Raw genomic sequence first — 22,644 nt, forward strand, 5'->3', positions numbered from 1 at the left:
GAACTGTATCTGAGGCAACTGGGTTCACAAAGACCAGGGATGAGGAAGATGTGGGCCTCCATATGTTGGGTGTGAAAGGCACATCAACCTCAGCTAGCATGGCCGATGGCAATTATGTTGCAAGCTGTCGTTCAACCACACATCTGGAGGACCACCTCTTATAGAGGCTTTTTCTCTAGAATCCAAGAATAGACTTTTTTCCAAGCAGAGTTAACATGAAAACTTGGTTTATTATCCTAAGAAAGGAAAAGGCACAGTCATACTATATCAACTCAGATCGAGGCAAAAGCTTGAACTTGGATCATAGATCTCACATGCAGAGGACGGAGCTGAATGCTTTGTTCAGGGTCACCAATGTTGATGGTGTCTGGAGAAGAGAGGTAACGCGCCCTACCTTTGCCAGGTATGATACTGGCATTGGACTCAGCAGAGTTGTGCAGAGCAGATGCTGCATACAGATCAGTAGATTTATTCTGAAACCCCACATCCTGCCACATCTCCCATGGGAGGTGGCATTGTGCACTTAACCATTGGTTCACGTGGCAGAACTATTTCACTGACCCCATCAAGCTTAGTGCACATGGTCGGCCTTCATCTTGTGCAAAATAATTTCTTTCACTCATTTCAACCAGATTTGTTTCTGTTCCGGATGTAGTTCCAGCTGTTAATTCAGACAAAACAGTCACCACAATCTGAATATTTTTAAAGAGGATGCATGGCAGGTTGATTTGTTTATTGAGGAAATAGGTGGAGTCACACGTCTGTAGTGTCCAAGGACGAGCTGACCTTGTGATCTTTCAGATCCCACAGCTTATCTTTATTGTGATTTTCTAAGGCAACTTTCAAGTACTCCTCCCTGTCATATGCTTCATTTAGAGCACCTGTTTTGCTCATCTAAGAGATAGAGGAAGAGAGAAACGTTAAAATAGGCTGCACTGCATAATAAGTGCTGGATGCCGTCACACTTTTGGATTGTGAAGTGGGCTCATCACAGTAGGTGTCATGATAAGGAAGCAGACCCTCCCACCCCACCCCACCCAAGTTTTGACTTTCAGTGCTGGCTACAGGATTCTGGGAGTTGTGGTTTTTAAAAAGGAACTTTTCCAGCCTTTTTGCTCTGTGCACACACATCCCTGATATTTATTCTGAGGCCGTGTCTATGTCACGGCATGTGGAAGCTGGGTGATAAGTAGAACAGAACAGATCAGTGAAGGGTTAAGTGTGTAGTTAATGTGCACCACTAATAGCAAACAATCTTGCCTTGCTTTGTCCTCACAAAAGTGGCCTAGCGTTTATTAAAAGGCTACAATGCCTAGCATTGGGCTGGCAGGCCAAGAGCTGTCTCAAAAAAACAACAACACCCCATATATATATACATATCCAAAATCTCTCCAAGCCTTAACCGTTAAAGACTCAAAAGAAAATACAGTGGTGCCTCGCTTAACGAGGATAATCCGTTCCAGCGAAATCGCTGTAGAGCGAAATCCTTGTTAAGCGAAAATAAAAAGCCCATTGAAACGCATTAAAACCCGGTTAATGCATTCCAATGGGCTGAAAACTCAGCGTCCAGTGAAGATCCTCCATAGGGGCAGCCATTTTCACTGCCTGTAAAGCGAGGAATCCGTCCAAAAACACAGTGGGGAGCCATTTTACACAGCGGGCGGCCATTTTGAAGCCGCCGATCAGCTGTTTAAAAATCATCGTAATGCGAAGAATCGGTTCCCGAAGCAGGGAACCGATTGTCGCAAAGCGGATTTTGCCTATTAAAACATCATTTTGCAATCGCAAAAGCGATCGCAAAAAGTTCATCGTATAGCAGTTTCGTCGCTTAACGAAGCAATTGTTAAGAGAGGCACCACTGTACGTCTTTCCGCACTCACTGTGCTGAAACTTGGTCTACTTGTTTAGCAGAATGATGTGGTAGAAACCTGAAATGACAGTATAGACTGAACTACCTCAAATAGCAGGGATGTATGACTTACTTTCCACATTCCCTCACACATAAAACACTTCTCACAGTATAAAATTTTGAAAAAGACCCAAGCAACCTATAAGCAGCAGGGAGAAAGGCTCTGGTCCAGCCCACTCTCTGCTGTACTAGTCTTGACTTCACTCTGAAGAGTACTGAATACTCTGACTGAAATCAGACGTGGCACAGTGTACTCAACCACCTTTAAACTTTCATCACCTCAGTTCCATCTCATTCTGCCTGGTGTGGAGACTGCAAGGGACCATGAGGGGGATGCTTAGCCTAGACCTTCAGTGCTTTCTGCAACTTCTAGAGCCAACATCCAATAATTAATCCATTCAATAGGGAATGCCATTCACCTACTTAATTCTTAATTTTCCCCTGACTTAACTCTACAGTGTCAACGGTGCTAAACCCTCCAAGAGACAGTCAAGAGAAAAATATTACATGCTTGTTCCATTGCTTGTGGAAGGGGGAAAGAATCTGACCCGGAGACTTAACATATATGTGCCACCATTATTCTGATACCTGCACATCCCCATGTGACCAAATTATTTCCTCTGATTGGTCCACAGGCACCCAAACTGGCTGCCTGATTCTATGAGCATCATAAGTTTCCATGAAGAGTTTCCACTAACCATTCTAACACTTCCTAGTTTCTTCCTTTCCCACAGCGTGGCACACAGAATCTTACCAACTGACCTGCTAGATTCCTATGAGGAGAAGAGCTGTCTCGCCATTCCACCTGCCTGTTGACTTTCAGGCTTTAGATAAGGATACAGTCACAGAAAGACATTCTTTACCTCTGGGGTTGGTGGATGAAGGTCAAATACCATGAATATGACTATTAATTGGCAGGAGTGGCCAGAAGAACATATGATGGAACAACAATAGATTTAAGTCTCCTCACCTTCACTGCAGGAGTGGTGTGTCCACTCTCCGGAGCATCAACCATGTTCTCATCCAGAGAGTTCAGGCTGTAAAAGAAAAAGCAGTGTGACTGAGATGGGAGTTCTCTGTCACTTCTTTCAGAGCATGGAAAAATTATTTTTTGATATCAGTTTCCATAATCCACTGCCCACACTGGCTGGGGGATTCTGGGAGTTGCAATCCAAAGCCATAACTTTCCCAAGTAATGCCCCTGTTTGCACATTTCCATGCCACTCATCAACAGGTGCCAAGAGCGTGGTGAAGGGACACACAGAGATTCAAAATGGGAAGCCAGTGTCCTACAGGATTCATCATTGTTCTAAATATCACAATGAGTGAGTGAACACATCCCTTTGGTGGCCCCCCCACCCCCCAAGTACACTCTAGTAGCAAATTTAATCTTATGAGCTACCAATCCTCTAAGATACGCTATCTTTGGAAAACAAATTTTAGAATTTTGTAATTGCCACCTCATTTTACAAAGGAAGGTAAGTGGAAAAGGGAAGTCCTGGAAGTACCTGGCCACTTCAAAGCTGGGGTTTTCCTCAAAGCCAAGGTCCATGGTAGCATCCAAGATGAATCCAAGCACAGGGTTAGCCCTAAGGAAGAACAGTCAACAGGTGAATGTCTCAGCTGCTATAAATGCAATCCATCAGATGATGCCACACCACAAAATAACTGCCTCAGGATGCCCTGACACAGCATCCGTCAACAAAAACACCACAGAGAGTCATGTCATTTGTTGAAGCTGCCAAGGTGCAATTGCGATGTACAAAGATCAGTAGCAACTCCTTACCTCCAGTCAGAGTAGCCTCTTCCTTTATCCTGCTGCCCCACATACAATGGGGCTTGAAGCACCAAGAAGAAAGAAGGAAAACCCTTTCCCCAGAAATTAGCTGTAAGTCTGGACATTCCTAGGAATCAGATCAGGTGGTCCTTTCAACAGCATGCATAGTCTAGTTACAATGTCCCAGAGTCTACACTGATTCCAGTTACATCAGTCTTTTTCCAGATTTGCCTGCAGACCCTGCATGTGTGTGTACTTTGATCACACTGCAAGCTCTGCAGAGGCCCAGCTATGCAGACAGAGTTATATAATGTAAAGTAGACACATGTTTGCATGATTTCGATCCTGCAAAAGATGCAACTTGCATCCTCTTTTCTCACATGAAAATGAAAGAGACAGACAGACAGAACCTGCTGCCCTAAATCAAAAACATACCCTTCCTTGTTGTACTGGTTGGTCCCAGGGATACCTGGCCCTTGTTGCACAGCAGTCACTGAGAATGTGGAAGCCACCTTCAGGGCCTTGAGGGCCTTCACCTTCCTTGTATAACTGGGGAAAAAGAAAGTTGTGGAAGGGGAGAGGGTGAAGGGTTGAGACTTTGCCTGAGAAAGTCCTGATATGAGAAGCCCACAGAGTTGGAATGGAGTCTTTCCTGGAAAAAAATGGAGCACCACATGAGGGATGCAAATGGCACTTGGGGAGACAGGGCAGGGATTTTTGTACCTTTTCCTCATGCCGATTATTGTCAAGGCCATGACGAGGAGGAGGAGAATCACAGCCCCAACCAGTCCTGCAATAATACCAACCAGCTCGTTCACCTTGTTGGGCTTAGTCACCTGCACAGGGCCCTGGAATAAACAAACACCTGCCTTAGCATGTACTCATGCCTGCATTCATGTTTAGGTTATGCTGTGGCGACTGCCCAGGAACACAGAGACCCTCCCTGTACTGGTCCCAGATGCAATGTTATTTCCCAACATGCTCTGTTTCTCTAGCAGGCCTTTCCTCTTATGCACTGGCTGATCCTGGCAGGGTTGAATTGGGGCTTAGAGAATATCAGGCAAAAAGAAAAGGGGAAGAAAGAAGGCAAAAACACTGTTGCACCTTAAAGACAAACTGCTATATTTTAATGTGAGCTTTTGTGGACAAGTCCACTTCCTCTTAGTGGACCTGTCCACTTCCTTCTTCTGGACTTAACTCCTCTAAGTTTGGGAGGAGTTAACAGTAAATACTTACAATAAGTGCCAGGTGAAAACTGAGCAACAGTGACAGTTCCTTGGAGCTATTCTGAATGAGCCTGGAAGTAAAATAGGGAGGAGATTACTAGGAAGCATGCTGTAGGAAGAATGCTTCTTCAAACAAGCATACATCATACAACTTGGGGGTTTTCTGAGGGGCTCAAATTGGGGAAGTGGTAGCAAATTGAATTTCATTTCATTGGCCCATGGCAAGCGTTGACCTCAACCCGTTCCAGCATTAGCCCACTAGAGGGGTACATCTGCCACCCCTCAATAGAGCATAACTCAAAGTAGGATGAGCCATCAGTGGGGATGAGCACAGCAGTTGTGCAGATTCCAAGAGTCTCTGAACGCCGGGAGGCAAGGGGAACCTACAAAAAGGGAAAGATGGGGCAATACAGAAAGGGGGGGGATGGTCACTGAGCAGGAAGAGAGTGAAGTGGAAGAGAGAAGAGAGAGGGTTCAAGCAAGGCTCCTGTAGGCGGAAGGGCCCTGGCATCCAGAGGTTCTCCCTTATTATGTAGTTGTAGAAGAGTCTGTGCAGACATTATAGGCAAAAGCCAAATAGAAATATAAAGTAATAAAAGACAAAAGCAAGCTTTCATGGACAAGTCCACTTCATCAGACCCCTCTCTATTTCTTTCCCTTTCCCTTTCCCTCTGGCTGCCATTTGCCTGGGTGCCTCTGCTCTTCGCTCCCTTAGCAATTTGTCACTTACATGGTTACAAGTTCATCATCTAGAGCGGTGCCATTGCTGTAGACAAAATAGACCTCCATCACTGTCCTACAGGATATAAAATGACAATGTGTGAGAAGGGAATGGTGAAGGGGTGGGAGGTAGAATGAATAGCATGGAACGAAGAACCTTGGCTGATAACACAGTCATCATACCAAAAAAATATTTGGAAAGCCTTTCTCTAGACACATAGCATGATGGAGCCAACAAGATCGTCTGCCACATCATGACGGGCAAAATAAATAAATAAATATCACCCAGGTATCAGTTCAATATCTGAAACTTCAAAGAGCTCAAGTCTCTTCATACATTCTTTACCTCCCTTCCCTTGTTCTATATGCATACAGTATTTTTGAAAGCACCACAACCCTCATCCTGGATGGTACCTGTATCACAGAGCTTGGAAAAATTACTTTATTGGAGGATCTCTAGGCTAGCAAGATCATAGCACCCTCCAGCTGGGTGGAGGGATTCTGGTTGTTGTACGTAGCCCCCAAAAAACAGCATTTCCATGCTCTGTTAGACTAGCCGTTGCTGATACAGCATCTCCAATCTTTCTCCTTCAGACAGTCCGTTCTCTCTGACTTGTCCCTCTTTACTTTTCTGGTCACCTCTCTCTGTCCCAGTCACCTGTCTGCTCTGGAAGCTGATGAGCTGTCTTTGATTGTTGCTATATAGACGTTTGCTTGAGTTGCTCTAATCAGTGACCTGGAAACAACAGGAAGAGGAGACAATATTATAATACCAATACCAATACCAATACCAATACCAATACCAATACCAATACCAATACCACTACCACTAATAATAATAATAATAATAATAATAATAATAATAATAATAATAATAATAATAATAATAATAATAATAATAATAATAATAATAATAATAATAATAATAATAATAGAGGCAGACTTCACGCTCAAATGGCACACAAGATACAAGCTTTTTTTGCTTTTGCCTCACTGGCAGAAACTCTTTGGTACTTTGCTGCATGGTCAACTCCATAGCACATGGGCTTCACTCTGCAATCCTGAGTGATCTGCAAGTGACCCTTTCAGACTATAAAAGATGCTGAAGTGACCACTGCACACATTAGATCTGAAAACAATTGATCAGCTGAGACCATCAGAACCAAGATGGAGGGAACTATACATTACAGGGACAGCCATAATTAACTATCCAATATTTGAAAAACTAAACCTACATTCCAAGGGAGCAATAAGAAAATAAGAGCTGAATTTTGAACAGTGAGCCTCCTGGACACAGGATGCACAAAGCATCCATTGTACTAATCTCATCAAATGTTTTAACACCTTAGTTACTTTTAACAGATACAACTAGAGCAGAAACCATGAACACCTCCATATATTCGGTGTGCTTTGAGATATTTTAGGAATAGTTTTTCCTAGGTTAAATGGCATCCCCTAGATTTTCTGAGGTTTATTAGGAGCATGTACATGCCCGCGCGCACACACACACACACACACACACACACACCAGGCCTGCACACTCATGAGTTTATATATTCATTTACACATCAACATTGTGTTTTGCATTGCTTTGCACAAAAAGATGGTCTGATCAGCCATAAAAATGCTACTGTTGATGGGGGTGGGCAGAGATTGCAGAGAGCCATGGATCAGTGTTTGAAACTTGATATTTAAGAATTCATCTACTAGTTCCCACAGAACCAATATCTCTTAAGAAAATAGGAACACAGAGTGTAAGAACAGCTTAAGTGTAAGATATAGGTGTTCCGCCAGAACATCCTCACAGTTTCATCCAACAAATAAATTGAAAACAAACCATTACTCTTTTTTTTAAAGCTCAAAATCAATTCAGTCAGATTTTATTGTTTAGTCATTAAGTCGTGTCTGACTCTTCATGATCCCATGGACCAAAGCATGCCAGGCCCTCCTGTCTTCCACTGCCTCCTGGAGTTGAGTCAAATCAGTCACATTTACCCATTGATATTACTGGGGCTTCTTCTTCTGCTTCACTGATTTCAGTGGGCCTATACTGTATACCAGTGGCCCCCAACCTTGGGCCTCCAGATGTTCTTGGACTTCAACTCCCAGAAATCCTGACCAGCAGAGGTGGTAGTGAAGGTTTCTGGGAGTTGTAGTCCAAGAACATCTGGAGGCCCAAGGTTGGGGACCACTGCTGTATACAATTAAATCATAATCCAACATACAATGAACATGCTAAGTGAACACAAGATGCACTGCTAACCCTGGGGCAGGGAAACACCTGCGTGCTCATATATGGTGCCACCACCGAGTGCAAAAGAGTTAATGACAATGATACAAGACATCCAATGGGCAATGTAATCCTGTCCTTTTTCCTGAGATAAATTTTCCTGCACTCATAGTTGAGATCCTTACCCAGCCATTCATGTGAACCTTTGCAAAAAGAGATTTTACAACCAACTTCCTTCTGAAGTATTTTCCATTGAGAACTTTTTCTTAATGAGTGCAGACATAGCTTAGAAGAAGGTGTCTCTAAACCATTTCCCAGTGCAGTAATTGGAGCATCACAGTTAGAACTGGGTGTGCAACATAATTCTACACCTTCCAAAATTCATACTGGGGTGATATCTTGATTAGGCCAGTTCCGAAAAAAGCTCAAGAAAGTTTAAAATGTACACAAATAATCTACAAAAAGGACAGACATATGGTAGAATACTAGGAAGGAAGGAAGGAAGGAAGGAAGGAAGGAAGGAAGGAAGGAAGGAAGGAAGGAAGGAAGGAAGGAAGGAAGGAAGGAAGGAAGGAAGGAAGGAAGGAAGGAAGGAAGGAAGGAAGGAAGGAAGGAAGGAAGGAAGGAAGGAAGGAAAACCTCTAACGCCGAGAGAAGTCCGGAAAGAAAGAACAAGAATCCGGGCCTTCTCGGCAGTGGCCCCTCGACTATGGAACAGCCTTCCAACAGAGATCCGCCTGGCACCCTCGCTGGATGTTTTAAGAGCCATTTAAAAACTTGGCTCTTTAGGCAGGCCTTCCCTTCTGTCAATTCTTGAAATCTATTTCCTTGTTTTCTATCATTCCCCATCTCGAATACACCAAATTATTGATTCAATTGTTTAATGTTTATGATATATTATGATATATGTAAGCCGCCCTGAGTAGACGCTGTCTAGGGGGCAGGGTAGAAATCAAATCAAATCAAATCAAATCAAATCAAATCAAATCATAGATAGATAGATGATAGATAGATAGATAGATAGATAGATAGATAGATAGACAGATAGATAGATAGATAGATAGATAGATAGATAGATAGATAGATAGATAGATAGATAGATAGATAGATAGATAGATAGATAGATAGATAGATAGATAGATAGATAGATAGATAGATAGACAGACAGATAGACAGATAGACAGAAAGAAAGAAAGAAAGAAAGAAAGAAAGAAAGAAAGAAAGAAAGAAAGAAAGAAAGAAAGAAAGAAAGAAAGAAAGAAAGAAAGAAAGAGCTGGTTCTCAAGAACCAATATATGCTTCTCCTTGCAAATTCTAAGAGTTAAATTTACAAACTTATCTGCCAATGACTCTGTTAGCTTCTCCTGCAGTACAACCCATCTGTAGAACTTGGAAAATTTAGAATTTTAGAATGATAAGTCCATAAATCCCTTCGCCATCATGACTGAGTGGCAGATTCTGGGAGCTGTCATCCAAAATAAGTAACTTTTCCAAGCTTTGCACCACCTGTGCATTTCCCCACTTGCCCTGCAGCAGTTTACCCCTCCCTGCCTCAGGGGAAAGGATGCCGTACGCTTCAATGTTTTTGGAGTTTGCTTCCACATCCTTCAAGGGTGCATCAAATTCCAGCTTGACACGATCGCTCTGGTCCACAGTGAAGATCTGGAGGGAAAAAGAGATGAAAGTTCACAGAACTGAGCCGATGCCTTCAAGAGGGATGTCTGCATTGTGGAAGGAAAGTAGCTAGACAAGCAAGCAGCCTTACATCCAGTGAACTTGAGGAATTCAGGGGAGGTGTTCCATGGTCTTTGGCTTCCACTGTCATCTGGAATTGACCCTTCAAGGAACTCGGTGGGCTGCTCGCAATTCTGTAGGAACAGAGGTATTAGCATTGGAGATTCTTGAACCACCATGGAAACAACTCCCATCCTCATTTTGCAGCACCTTGCATTAGTAGCTTAATTGCCCTGTTCCTAGCTGGAACAGTTCACGGGTACACGAGATAAGACATATGCTGACCTGGACTATGGGCAGGATCCCATATAGGAAACAGCTAGAAACTGGCTCAATGAGTTCTTTGTAATGTTAATTTTTCAGTTTCATAATAAAAGAAGGCTGCTTTGTAAGATCTAAATGAGGACCCACTCATGGGTTGTATGTGGCTTATTCACTGGACGTTCTTCCTCCCTGCCATACTCTCTCTCTCTCTCTCTCTCTCTCTCTCTGTGTGTGTGTGTGTGTGTGTGTGTTTTGGAGAAATTTTCCCCAGCCACACCCACTTGACCTCTGACTTTCCTGAAGCTCATACTGGAATCTAAACATGCTTCAAATCTACCTAAAGATATTCGTGGTCAAACTAGGGTTTGGAGAGAGACATTGAGGCCCCCCACACACACACCCTATGGTGATCCTCACAAAACCTCCAGATAATAAAATCCCATCAATTACTGGATGCTTCCAGTGTAGTTGCCATTGTCTACTGTTGTCACCACTTTGAAAAGATGTTCGTAGTCCTGCTCAAGTCTGTTCTCCTGGATGAAAACAACACTGGAGAGAGCAAATGTGATCACACCATTCAGACCTGAATCAGCATCTGTAGCCTGGAAGAAGAAAGGAAACACTGTTTTCCTTTCCCAGACACTTGCAAAAATCAGAGTCAGTTCCCAGCATAAGTAGAATCTACGTGCTCAGACAATTCCCAAAAGAGACAGAGAAAAAAGCAGAAGGAAATAGTTGGACTTATTGAGATAATAGCAATCTTGCATGCACTAATATAATATGATTTATGTAATTCTTTGTATTATTTTATTGTTTATATTCATTGGAAGCCGCCTAGAGTGGCCTTTTAGGCCAGATGGGCAGGGAATGAATGAATGAATGAATGAATGAATGAATGAATGAATGAATGAATGAATGAATGAATAAATAAATAAATAAATAAATAAATAAATAATACTGGGTTTCAATGGGAGGGGCTTTACAGCCTAATGTGATGGTGCTTCCATTGTTTTCTTAATAACCCCTCTTCTCTCTATCTGACTATCCTCCAAGCAGCAAGCATACGGGGACTCCTGTATGTTGAAGACTCCATTCCCCACCACTACCACTTTCCCTTTGCCTGTAACTACATATAGTTACAGTAAGTAGAGACAACTTTTTCTATTTTAAATGTTTCTAAACTGGTTTTTACCATACAAAGTGCTAGTTTTGTGTGCACATCATGGAGAGTGTTTAGTGAACCTGAGCTGATCTCTCTATGCTTCTGTGTTTATTCTGCCTTAAACTCTGCTAACTAAAGGAATAACCAAATTCCTAGACACTCCTTCCTCCCCCCCCCCACACACACACCCTGTTTTTAACTAATATCCTCCTGTAGAACCTACAATTCACAAAATAAATAAAATCGAAGCATTGGTGAATTATAGCCATGATGAGGAAATTGTCAAAAAGAAAAATTTGAGAACAATCTCCACTATTCGTTTCTGTGGAGGAGATTACATGAAACTCAGTCATCAAACGTAACTATACATAGCACGGAGTGCACTCTCTTACCGTTACCGCAGCTACTTGGAACCCTACTGCAAAGACCTCTGGAATTAGCACTGCAACAAAATTCAAAAGTGGATCAGATATGTCAAGAACGAGACATGATGGCAACATCTTTCTCATAGGTCCAATCTCTAACTACAAATGGCCCTCAGGTCTTAAGCACATGTTTTACAGATGCTTGAATCTGTGAAGCATGTGCAGATGTGTTCTCCAGTTAGGTTCTTTGTATCAAGCTAAGGAATGCTTGATACAAAGTGGGTAACTCTTCTCTTAACTGTTGGCTAGGCCAGCAGCTCTCAACCTGTGGCCCTCCAGATGTTGGTCCAGCCATCATCTCCAGCCATCATGATCAATGTTCAGGGGTTGAGTCCCATCATCATAGGCATCCTTCAGTCTCGAGGGACCATGGTAACACGCTCTGAATTGAGGAGTGTCCTCTCCAGAGCATGAAGACTGGGTAAAGTAATATGGAGGATAGGCTGTTACCCAAGCAGCAAATCCCCCCTCTCCAAGTTGCTCAAATGGTCCAATAGAAAGGCAAGAACCAATACAACTGGTTCCAGCAACGTCGCAGGAGTTGGCAGAACGAAACAAACTGCCTTCGGGACTCCAGCTCCGGATTTTAAGTCCCAAACATCTGAAAAATCACTATAGACTTCAGTAAAAAGGTCAGACCCGATTCATATTACTGTAGTAAGAGAAGGGGAGTTTTAAGATGAAGGAGCTGCCTGAGATGCTTTCTGAGAACTGCAATGAATTACAAACCACAATGAGTTGTGTGGATGAATCTTATTGTCTCAGACTCAAAGAGGAGTTTCCTGCCATTGAATCAAAACAGAATTTTTGTCTGCAGTAGGAAGAGTACACAATCTTTATTTATTTACTGTATTACATTTATGAGAAGGATGTCCAGGTCCCTGTTGGTGGGCCATCACACCTCTCCCCAGGGACACTGTAGTTCATAACTTTAAGTTCACCTGCTGTTTGGGACACCATGATTGTCCCTGAAGAAGTGGAAAAAGACATGGGAACAGAAACTGAACTGAGGGAGGGGTCTGTGTGCAAAAAGGACAACTCCTAGAGGAGGATGGGGAGGAAGAGGAGGAGGATATAAAAGAGGAGGACAAGATGGGAAAGAGGAGAGGAGGGTGGAAGGTTGGGAAATAATGAAGAGATGCAGTGGAGGAACCTGATAGTGGAGGCACAGCTAGTGGAGATAACAAGTAATGAAGTGGAGAAGTTCATGGAAGAATGGGAGGAGATAATTGAAGAGGATCCCTGGACAAGGGAGTTAGGGGCCTTTTAGGGCTCCTAAGGTGGAGGCCATGAGACTTCGTACAGTACAACTTCCTCAAAAGCTTTCTTACTGGGGGGTGCAGGAAAGTTGGGAAGGACATCGTCAAGCACAGACTTTGCTTTAGGTGGGAGAGTCAGATAAGGCTGTGGCACCCCGGCCCTAAACCCAGGACAGGGGCTGTCAAACACCTCTCCCCAAGAAAACACTGCTTGGAGGAGAGAAGAGTTGCCCGTATATTCCCAGTGGGGTTCTATAAGTCATCCCTGCTGCAGCACCTTTTGTCTCACATATGTGAAACCTTTGGTATGCCCCAAAGGGGGTTGGGGGTATTGACATCAACTTCAGAGAAGGAAATGCCTCAGACAGAGCCCCAGTGGGTTGTTGAGTAAGAATTGTTAAGTTTGGTCAAAGCTGAAGAATTTTAAACTTGTTAACACTTTAGATAGTGAATTGTTAATAATAATAATAATAAAAGTGGTTTCACAAGCTCCTGGTCCACATGTCATGGAGGTAAATGTGGGTGAAGGAGACGTGGCAGGAATGGTGGTTGGTGGAAGGAATCACAACATTTATACCTCACTTTCCCACTAAAAGATAGTACTCAAGATGGCTTGTGCACTTTTTAAAAGAACAAAAACAGATAGAACCATATTTAGCTAAAAATGGCTATATTCATACAAACCTGGAAACAAGATCTTAATGTCTGGACAGGCTTGTAACAAGACATACCCTCTCATTAAAAAGACATAAAAGAGGAAACTTTGAAGTAGTTTCACATGCGGCTGCTACCTATCCACTAGAGCATTGGTTCCCAACCTTGGGTCCCCAGATGTTCTAGACTACAACTCCCAGGAATCCTGTCCAGCATAGTCAGTGGTGGTGAAGGCTTCTGAAAATTTTAATCCAAAAACATCTAGGGACCCAAGGTGACTAACCACTGCACCAGAAGGCACTAATGGCATGTCATGAGGACTACAACTCTTGTGCATGTGGTTCTCACCAAAGGGACCAGTGATAGAATTGATGATTGGTGGGTTGTCATTCACATCAATAATCAAGATCCTCAGAGTCTCTGCAAGAAAAAAAAAAGGCATAAAAGAGGAGAATATAGTCACTGCCAGCACATCTGTGCAGGTCCTGTCTGTGCATCCACAAGTAAGAGGCATAGACCTGCTCCCAGCTGATCACAGAACATAGAGGAATGGAGCTGAAAATAAGCCCTATCAGGCCATCAAGTCCTACCCCCTGCTCAATGCAGGAATCCAGATCAATGCAGATCTGACAGATGGTTGTCCAATTTTCTCTTGAGTGCCTCCAGCATTGAAGCACTCACCATTTCCCATGGTTCCATTGTTCTAACAGTTAAGAAGTTTTAAGAAGTGTCAGTGATCAGACTAGTGATGATGATATTGCTTCCACGGCCATCTTTCTGTGAGCTAAATTAGGGGTAGAAATGCAGATAAGAAAAGAAAGCAACTGTACATAATCCCGTTTACCAGTACTGAATATCCAGTTAGCAGAAAACCAAATCCATTTCAAGGACAGAGATAAGGCAGATGGCTTAGGTGGACAGAAAGCATGACTGTGTTACCAAGGCTGTCTCCCCTGAGTTAACTTCTCTGCAGCCTGATGGAGTTTCGTGCCCAGAAGCAACTTTTGTTGAGATCGAAACAGCTGCAGGTAAATTCTCTTTCATTCTATGCTTAAAATCTCCCTGTCCCCGTCCCTGCTTTAGAAATGACACAGGGCAAGCTGTACTGCTGTTATACCTAGCTGCGCTCTCATCCCAAGTCAACTGAGGCCCAACTTTTGGATCAACTATGCCCACAGGTGAATGAAGCTATCGAAACGTGTGCATATACTAGTCTCAGCTTCTAATTGTCCTAGTTATTTATCCCAGCAACTTTTCTATACGATGTATGTTTTAATACTGTAAACCGCTTTGGATTCTTTAGGAGAAAGGCAGCATATAAATATTTTGAATAAATAAATAATAAATATGTTGTCTTTCAGCGGAGTACATCGTACCACCAGCAGTCCTGCCAGGCTCTCTGAAGCATCTCCTGCTAGAATAGAAGACATGTTGCAGCAGGACAAAAAAATAAAAATAAAAGAGATCGAGAAGCTTGTATAGTTGAAAGGTTGCCAGAAGTGTGAAGCCAAGTGCTCCTTTAAATAACTTACCATTTTTACTGTACGGGTCTCCCTCCTCAGTAAATTCATCCTTAACACGCAGTGTGAGTTCCACTAGATCACAGGCTATATAACTGATCTCAGAACTATTGACAAAAAGGGAGCCATTGGGATCCAGATAGAACCAGTTCTGGCATACGCTGCCCACATTGGACGAGCTCTTGAGGCATGCTACAGCTAACTTCTCAAATACCAGTGAGTGGTTGGTGTCCATGTCCCTGGCTTCCAGCCTGGTTACTAACTCATGTAAGGTCACATTCTCTAAGACATCAACATCATGTGGAGGAGAGGGCACAAGAATTGGGGGCTCATCATTGACATCCAGCACATTCACTATCACCACAGCAGTGTCAACATCAACTGTTCCTCCAGATTCTAAGTTTTCAGCCTGTACAGTCAGATTGAGGAACTTCTGTGGCATCTGGTCATAGTCAAGGGCAATGGCCAGACTCAAGATCCCCTGGTACCAGCCAGGACCCAGGTAAACAGAGCGCATTACGAAGTTACTCGAACTCGCACTTGTTTCAATGTAGAATGAGATACGGTTGTTGATTTGTGTCTGATCAGCATCTGTGGCCTCCACACTTCCCACGATTCCTGGGGATGAAAGGTTAGTTATGACTATACTGCAAATCACTTAGCCTGATCAATCTTAAGAGAAAATACAACCTCAGTTGCTCATGAAAGAAATGTCCAGGATTGCAAAACCTAATCCAGATTCCTGCATTGTCAACCTTCTCCATGCCCCATTCCCAAGAAGTCTCATCATAATCTCAATTCATCTGCTATTTCAACCTCTCCTTTCTGGTGTTATTTCAAGGTGCTGGTCATAGCACAGAACAAGCTGTAGAAGAACATATATGGAGAAGCACTCTTGCCTGCATTGATCATCTTGTCCTTTAAAGCAGTGGTCCCCAACCTTGGGCCTCCAGATGTTCTTGGCCTACAGCTCCCAGAAGCCTTCACCACCATCTCTGCTGGCCAGGATTTCTGGGAGTTGAAGTCCAAGAACATCTGGAGGCCCAAGGTTGGGGACCACTGCTTTAAAGATATGAGAGATATGTTCTGAGTATCACAAATGCCAGATAGCTGTTAAGTGGAGTTTATATATGAGTGGCCCTTTAACACCAGAACTCACTGCAGGTCAACGTATAAGCCATTATCAGACCTGGCCCAAAATATACAAAGGAAAGGTTCTCCCTGTAAAAAAATAAAAATAAAATGGAGCAGTCCCTTTATTCTGGAATTCTCAAGTGAAGGAATCTTGTAGTTTAGAAAGCTTGCACACAATTTTCTTTTTCTCTTTGTTTGGCCTTTTGAAATCTCATTGTAATATGGAGTTTGGATTTAGTACTTTATTGGTCAAAATGGCTTCCTCTGCCTCCTTCGTTCCTCAAAATGCCTCCCTGAGTGGGCATGTTCATTTTTAGGAAAGCCCATAAGATGTTGCTTTTCCAGAAGGCTGTTCATCAAACTATTTGGATTATTCTTTGTTTGTTTTAGCTATTACAAAGTACAGTAATGTCCACTTCTTTGGGTTGGATTTCCTTTTCCTTTTTAAAACACACCAGATCATTACCCTTGCATCATGCTAACACTCTTCAAATACTCTTCGAGAATACTCTTCAAATACTTTCTAATTCAGCCTATGAATCAGAAATGCACAGTACCTTTCACGCCTTCCTGAACAAAGAACTCATAAAATGGACTGTTGAATCGGGGAGCATTATCATTTATATCCTAAAGAGAAAACAGGAGAAAACAGATAGCTTTCTGTTCAAACGTCTGTGCTCAAGAGAACGTACAACAATTGGGCAGCAATGGCAAAATTACATGAAGACATACTGAGGTTCTTATATTCTATTGACAGGGAGGGACAGTGTGGCATGTGAGACCCCAAGTATTATGGCTATCACATGCTTTGCTGCAAGAGAGAGAGAGAGAGAGAGAGAGAGAGAGAGAGAGAGAGAGAGAGAGTTTTCTAGGACAGTGGTCCCCAACCTTGGGCGTCCAGATGTTCTTGGACTACAGCTCCTAGAAGCTTTCACCATCACTTCTGCTGGCCAGGATTTCTGGGAGTTGAAGTCCAAGAACATCTGGAGGCCCAAGGTTGAGGACCACTGTTCTAGGAGACACAGTGGCATATAGTGCCCAAACAGAGCCACATCAAGGTACATACTGCCTAATACCAACCAAGTTACTCTGTTTAATAAGAATAAGAATGATGGAAATTTGGAAAAGGAAACACCCACACAGTGGCATAAATGAACAATGATTAATGGACCAGAGAAGGTTTATCATCCGGAGTAAAGTGTTTTCAGAACTGGAATTGAAAGAAATAGAAAAGGTGGCAAAATCAACACAGAACAATGACCATTATATGGAAGACAAATGGAGGGCAAAAGTAGACCCAACAGTGGAAGAAAACACAGCAATAGAGGAACAATGTATGTAGCAACCCAGAAATTATGAGCTGACAGAATGGCAAACATCACCGTGGGAAAAAGTAGTAACCCATATTAGCCAGAACACAGAAAGACAAAGGCTCCCCAACTTGCGCCAATTACAAAGTAAACCAGTTAAACATCTACTGATTGATGCATATGTTGTCATCAGAACAATCCCAACCAACACACTAATGGAAACAAGCCAGCTCATGTATAGCACAGCTACCATAATAACCATGGAACTTGGTTACAAGCAGCAAAAACAAAAAACAAAAAACAGAAAACTTGTGGCATTACAAAATGGAAAATTTGGCTGGAAAGAAAAATAAACAAATTACGTACAGACATTAGCAACTCAAAACACTTGAAAGATTCAAACCTTAAAAATGAAAAAATAAAAGCCAGACTATGCAAACTATATGGCCTGGAAAGGAAAACAATCTTTGAAACTATGGAAGAATTAAAACAGTGGGTAACAACTACAGCAAAGAAAACTGAAATATATGATGGAAGTTTGAAACAATATCGAGAAACATGCAATTTCTAAATAACCAACAATTATAATATATATATCACTAGGAGAAAATGAGGGCAAAAGAAATTAGGCCCATGTAAAGCAATGCTCTAAAATTTTGGAAAGAATGTGGGAAATGCCTCATGGATTAAATACATTTTTAAAGAAACTAATGGAAAACAAATGGATGATATTGTAATAACAACTGAAAGGATCAAGAAGAAAGTTTGTGAAAAATTGGAGCATACCTGGTGCAGATGAGCTGCAGAGATTTTGGTTAAAGCATCTAACAGGTCTCCATCAAAGTATAGCAATGCAGTTTAACCACTTACTTCAAAATTCTACAACTGAAGACTGGATGACAACAGGCTGCACATTTCTAATAATAAAATATCATTAAAAGGGCAATGAACCCAATAATTATCGACCAATTACATGCCTTCCAACAATGTTCAAGCTCCTCATAGGAGTACTGGCAAGATCAATATATAATTACTTAACTGAAAATTCTCTATACCCAACTGAACAGAAAAGGAACTTTAAAAAGTCAAGAGGAATGGAAGATCAGCTACTCATTGATAAAATTATACTGAAGAATGCAAAATGATGAAAAACAAACCTTAACATGGCCTGGATAGACTATAAAAAGGCATTTGACTCATTGCCACACAGCTGGATTAACATCTGCCTAAAAATGTTTGGGATTAGTAAAATCATTCAGAAGTTCCTCAAGAAAAACATTGAAAAATTGAAAACTATCTTAATGGCCAATGGTGAAGAAATTGGGGAATTAGCATCAAAAGAGGGATATTTCAGGGGGATTCTTTGTCACCTCTTCTGTTTAACCTCTCACTAATCCCCATATCAATAATTTTAAATAAAACTGAATTGGGCTACCATATTTAAGAACAAGCATGAAAATTTAATCACCTCTTATACATGGACAACCTAAAACTGTATGCAGAAATTTCCACGGAGATAGAATCACTGCTAAACACAGTGCAAATATTTAGTGAAGATATCCAAATGAAATTTGGAATTGACAAATGTGCATCTCTGTCTATACACCATGACAAGATCCAAAACCTAGATGGAATAGAGTTTAAAAATGGCAATATTATAAAATCACTATCAAGCGAAGGAAATTATAAATACTTTGGAATACTAGAAGCAGATAACATTGAACACACAAAAGTTAAAGAACTGACAGAAAGGGGATATATTAAAAGGCTGCAGAAAAATCTTAAAAATCAAAATTAATGGTGGAAATACAATCGAAGCCATAAAGACATGGGCAGTTCCAGTAATTAGATATCCAGCTGGAATAAAAGACTGGACTCAAAACAAATTAGAAGAATTGGGTCAAAAACAGAGAAACCAACGAACATGCATCACACACTATATCCAAAAAGTGATGTGGACACATTTACCATGAAAAACTGCAGGCCATGGATTACTGGAAATACAGCAGGTAGTAGAGGAGAAAAATGATTATATCAGTACAGGCAGAGAAAATTTGCTTAATGCAGTGAAAATGGAGATTATTTTGAAAACAACAGAAACAAAGGCTCAATATAAGAAACAACAATTTGAAAATAAATCAAATAGTTGGAAAAATAAACCACTACATAGACAACACCAGAGAAATATTGATGGAAAACATGATCATAATTCAATATGGGCATGGCTAAAACTGGGGACCCTTAAGAAAGAATCTGAATGCTTGATTTTTGCTGCACAAGAACAAGCACTCCAAACCAAGGTGATGAAAGCTAAGATACAAGGAATTAGTGCTAACAGCAAATGTCGACTCTGCCAAGAAAAAGATGAAATTGTGTCACACTCATCTGTGAATGTCCAAAGATTGCACAAACAGATTACAACGTTACATATGATAGAGTGGCAAAATTAGTGCATTGGTCATTATGCAAAAAAAATATAACTTGATAGCCTCCATAAACCCATGGGAACATCCAGTAGAAAAGGTCTCAGAAAATGAGGAAATAAAGATCTTGTGGGATTTCCAGATCCAAACTGATAAGACACCTTGAACATAACACGCTAGACACAGTAGTAATAGAATGAAGAAATGTCTGGATCATTGACTTTGGGGATGCCAGAGTTGAAAATTAAGAATGGGAAAATCTAACAAAGTACAGAGACCTGACAATCAAAACATCTCGCCTCTGGAAGAAACATGCTCGAGTGGCCCCCTTAGTCATTGGGGCTTTGGGAACAATATCAACAAATTTCACACAGTACTATAAGCAGTTGCAAATCTCAGAAATCACGCCATCAGAGCTACAAAAATTGGCAATATTAGGAACAACATACATACTGCATCGATATTTAACAGATACTTAGGTTTTTGGTTAAAACTTGTATCTGCTATATAATACCACTCAATGTTTTTATAATTTTGACTGTGCCTGGAGTTTTTGAAGGAGAAGAAGGAGAAGGAGAAAAATTCATCAAGTAAATTCTGACTTATGGCAATCCTTTCTAGGGTTTTCTAGGTAAAGAGTACTAAGTATCATTCCCTTCTTCTGGGGCACCCTGGGACTGTGCAGCTTGCCCAAGGCCACATAGGCTGGCTTTTCTCCCAGGAGGCACTGCCAAATGAGATAGAAAATCTCACATGTGCCTCTCCTCCCTTAGAATTAAAATAACAAATCAAACTGAACAATTTGCTGCCTTTTCATGACTCCTGAAATACTGTATGCTCTCCGACACAGCTGCCTCCCTCTGCCTGATGGTTACAATGTGTGCTGCTCATGATTACATCCCTGCCAGACCTTCTGGAAGAGGTAAGAGCCCTATTTAAGTCCTAGTCCTAGTCAGCATCTCTAGATATCTTTTTTGCCAAGTTCCAGGAAAGGCGTGTGATTACCTCCACAACAATGGTCACATTGACGGTGGTATTCAGCTGAGGGATGCCCATGTCATGTACAAAGACTGTTATCACCATTTTGCCCTCAAGCTCTGCAGGGATAGCTTCTCGGTCCAAGGGCCCATTACTGTACAACACTCCTGTGTCTGCGTTGATGGAGAAGTTGCTGCTGAAATGACCCGGCAAAATGTTAAACTGCAAGCGGCTATTATCGCTCTCTGGTTCATCTTGGTCAGTGGCCTGGGAGGAGAATTGAAGGAGTTTTTAGTGAACCTGCATTTCAGCAACAAGATTATATGCCTGGTCTTGGAGAAGGACACAAGCAGATACCCAGAGTTTGGAAGTATCAGCCTTCTATCCTTCCGAGGTCAGTAAAATGAGTACCCAGCTTGCTGGGGGGGGGGGAGCAATGTGTAGCCTGTGTAATTAACTTGTAAACTGCCCAGAGAGTGCTAGAAGCGCTATGGGGCAGTATATAAGCAGCACACTTAAATACCTGGCGGTAATGATGGGTGGAACTAAGTCATACTTGAAAAGCAATGGTTACAAAGTGACTTTTGGTATACCAAGTCACATTCTAGTTACTTCCAAGAATTACCTTTTAAAGGTATTTTAGAGAAATGTTGACAGGAATGTCCTGCTGAATGCCTTTGTATCATCAGTCCTAAAGAGTGAAGGAAACCTTGTTTTGTTCTGCCTTTTATATTTTTATAGCTTCCACATACAATATCAGAATCAGCCAATACGGAGGAATCAGAGATTATTTTCCTCTATTTTTCTTGCCCATAGGAATGGATAACCAACAAATCAAGTTTGGAAATGGCAAATGGAATAACAATGGCTAGTGATCAAGGCAGGAGTGTCTCCTTCAAAATTTTGGGGTAAGGGACCTCCTTTATCTTGGTTCATGAGCCACCTCTGCAATGAAGCAAGGATGTGGACAACCTGGTGCAAAGCAGTGAGTAATGTAATGAGTACTCTTTGGAAAACAATGCTGTAATTCTGGAGAAGCAAAATAGCAGACCAAATGGAAAAGGCATATTAATTAGATAGCTCCTAGGAGTGAACCAAATCTCAGGAGATACTGACCAGAACCCTTTTGGTTTCTCAATTACATGAGGGAGGGTATAAGCATTTCCCTACCTCCTACAGGTTCACTTCCATGTGCCTGATTGCAGACTAGCTTATTCAGATGGGCCTGTGGCCAGCTGTGTGCAACCAACCAGAGAAAGGGGAGCCAGTTGGAGGGAAGACCCATTTATTGTGTACAAATTAGGCCACTGTTGGTGGAGACACAACAGGAGAAGATTAGTCTACAGAGCCAGGCTTGCATGGGAAGTCAGAATGTTCTCCACCATGAGTAAAGCAGCGGTTCCAAATTAAACATCCCTGGCAAATAGACCTTCCCCCCAACCCAGATGTCCTTGAGAAACAAATATATGGCATAGAACTTTAAATTATTTGGAATATATTTCCCAAAAAGGTATTTTACATCTCTCCCACAGCAGAGGAAAGGCATGTTTCAAATTTGCATGGCTGGATTTTCATTGTTTACCCAATTAGGAAAGCCACAGTTAAACATGGTATCAGGGAAAACATCGATGAATGTTCACAAAGAGGAGAGGGGGCAGAAACTAATAGGGCATTAAACTCTTCTTTTTCTCTGTTTACTCAGATTTCACCAGGTACTGCCAAGTAATTCTCAAGCTGACTTTCACAGTTAGAAAGTTGGGGAATGTATATTACCATCAAAACACATGAATGTTCCTTTTGCTAAGGAGCAAGTATTCTGTGCCGATTACACATCAAAGTGAGATTAGCTTTCAAGACACAAAGTAACTCAAGCAGCATCATTTAGAGCAGTGGTTCCCAACCTTGGGCCTCCAGATGTT

At 41.8% G+C, this 22,644-nt stretch overlaps 1 protein-coding gene across 2 annotated transcripts in view; it reads right to left on the bottom strand.

The window, feature by feature from the left end:
* Nucleotides 1-210: 210 nt before the first annotated feature.
* CDHR2 (cadherin related family member 2) overlaps nt 211-22,644 on the bottom strand; it is a 51,412-nt gene continuing 28,978 nt past the window's right edge. For both annotated transcript variants that reach the window (XM_020791013.3, XM_078385580.1), the window contains 16 exons: nt 20,753-20,992; nt 16,572-16,641; nt 14,893-15,498; nt 13,709-13,780; nt 11,415-11,464; nt 10,311-10,462; nt 9,628-9,730; nt 9,436-9,524; nt 6,291-6,368; nt 5,643-5,708; nt 4,923-4,983; nt 4,410-4,534; nt 4,122-4,235; nt 3,418-3,498; nt 2,880-2,946; nt 211-894 (listed from right to left, as the gene is read on the bottom strand). In XM_020791013.3, coding sequence (XP_020646672.3) covers nt 754-894; nt 2,880-2,946; nt 3,418-3,498; nt 4,122-4,235; nt 4,410-4,534; nt 4,923-4,983; nt 5,643-5,708; nt 6,291-6,368; nt 9,436-9,524; nt 9,628-9,730; nt 10,311-10,462; nt 11,415-11,464; nt 13,709-13,780; nt 14,893-15,498; nt 16,572-16,641; nt 20,753-20,992 — 2,115 coding nt within the window. In that variant the 3' untranslated portion in view covers nt 211-753. The remainder of the gene's footprint in view (nt 895-2,879; nt 2,947-3,417; nt 3,499-4,121; nt 4,236-4,409; nt 4,535-4,922; nt 4,984-5,642; nt 5,709-6,290; nt 6,369-9,435; nt 9,525-9,627; nt 9,731-10,310; nt 10,463-11,414; nt 11,465-13,708; nt 13,781-14,892; nt 15,499-16,571; nt 16,642-20,752; nt 20,993-22,644) is intronic.

The sequence above is a fragment of the Pogona vitticeps genome, chromosome 2, assembly GCF_051106095.1.
Source record: "Pogona vitticeps strain Pit_001003342236 chromosome 2, PviZW2.1, whole genome shotgun sequence".
Taxonomy (NCBI): Eukaryota; Metazoa; Chordata; class Lepidosauria; order Squamata; family Agamidae; genus Pogona; species Pogona vitticeps.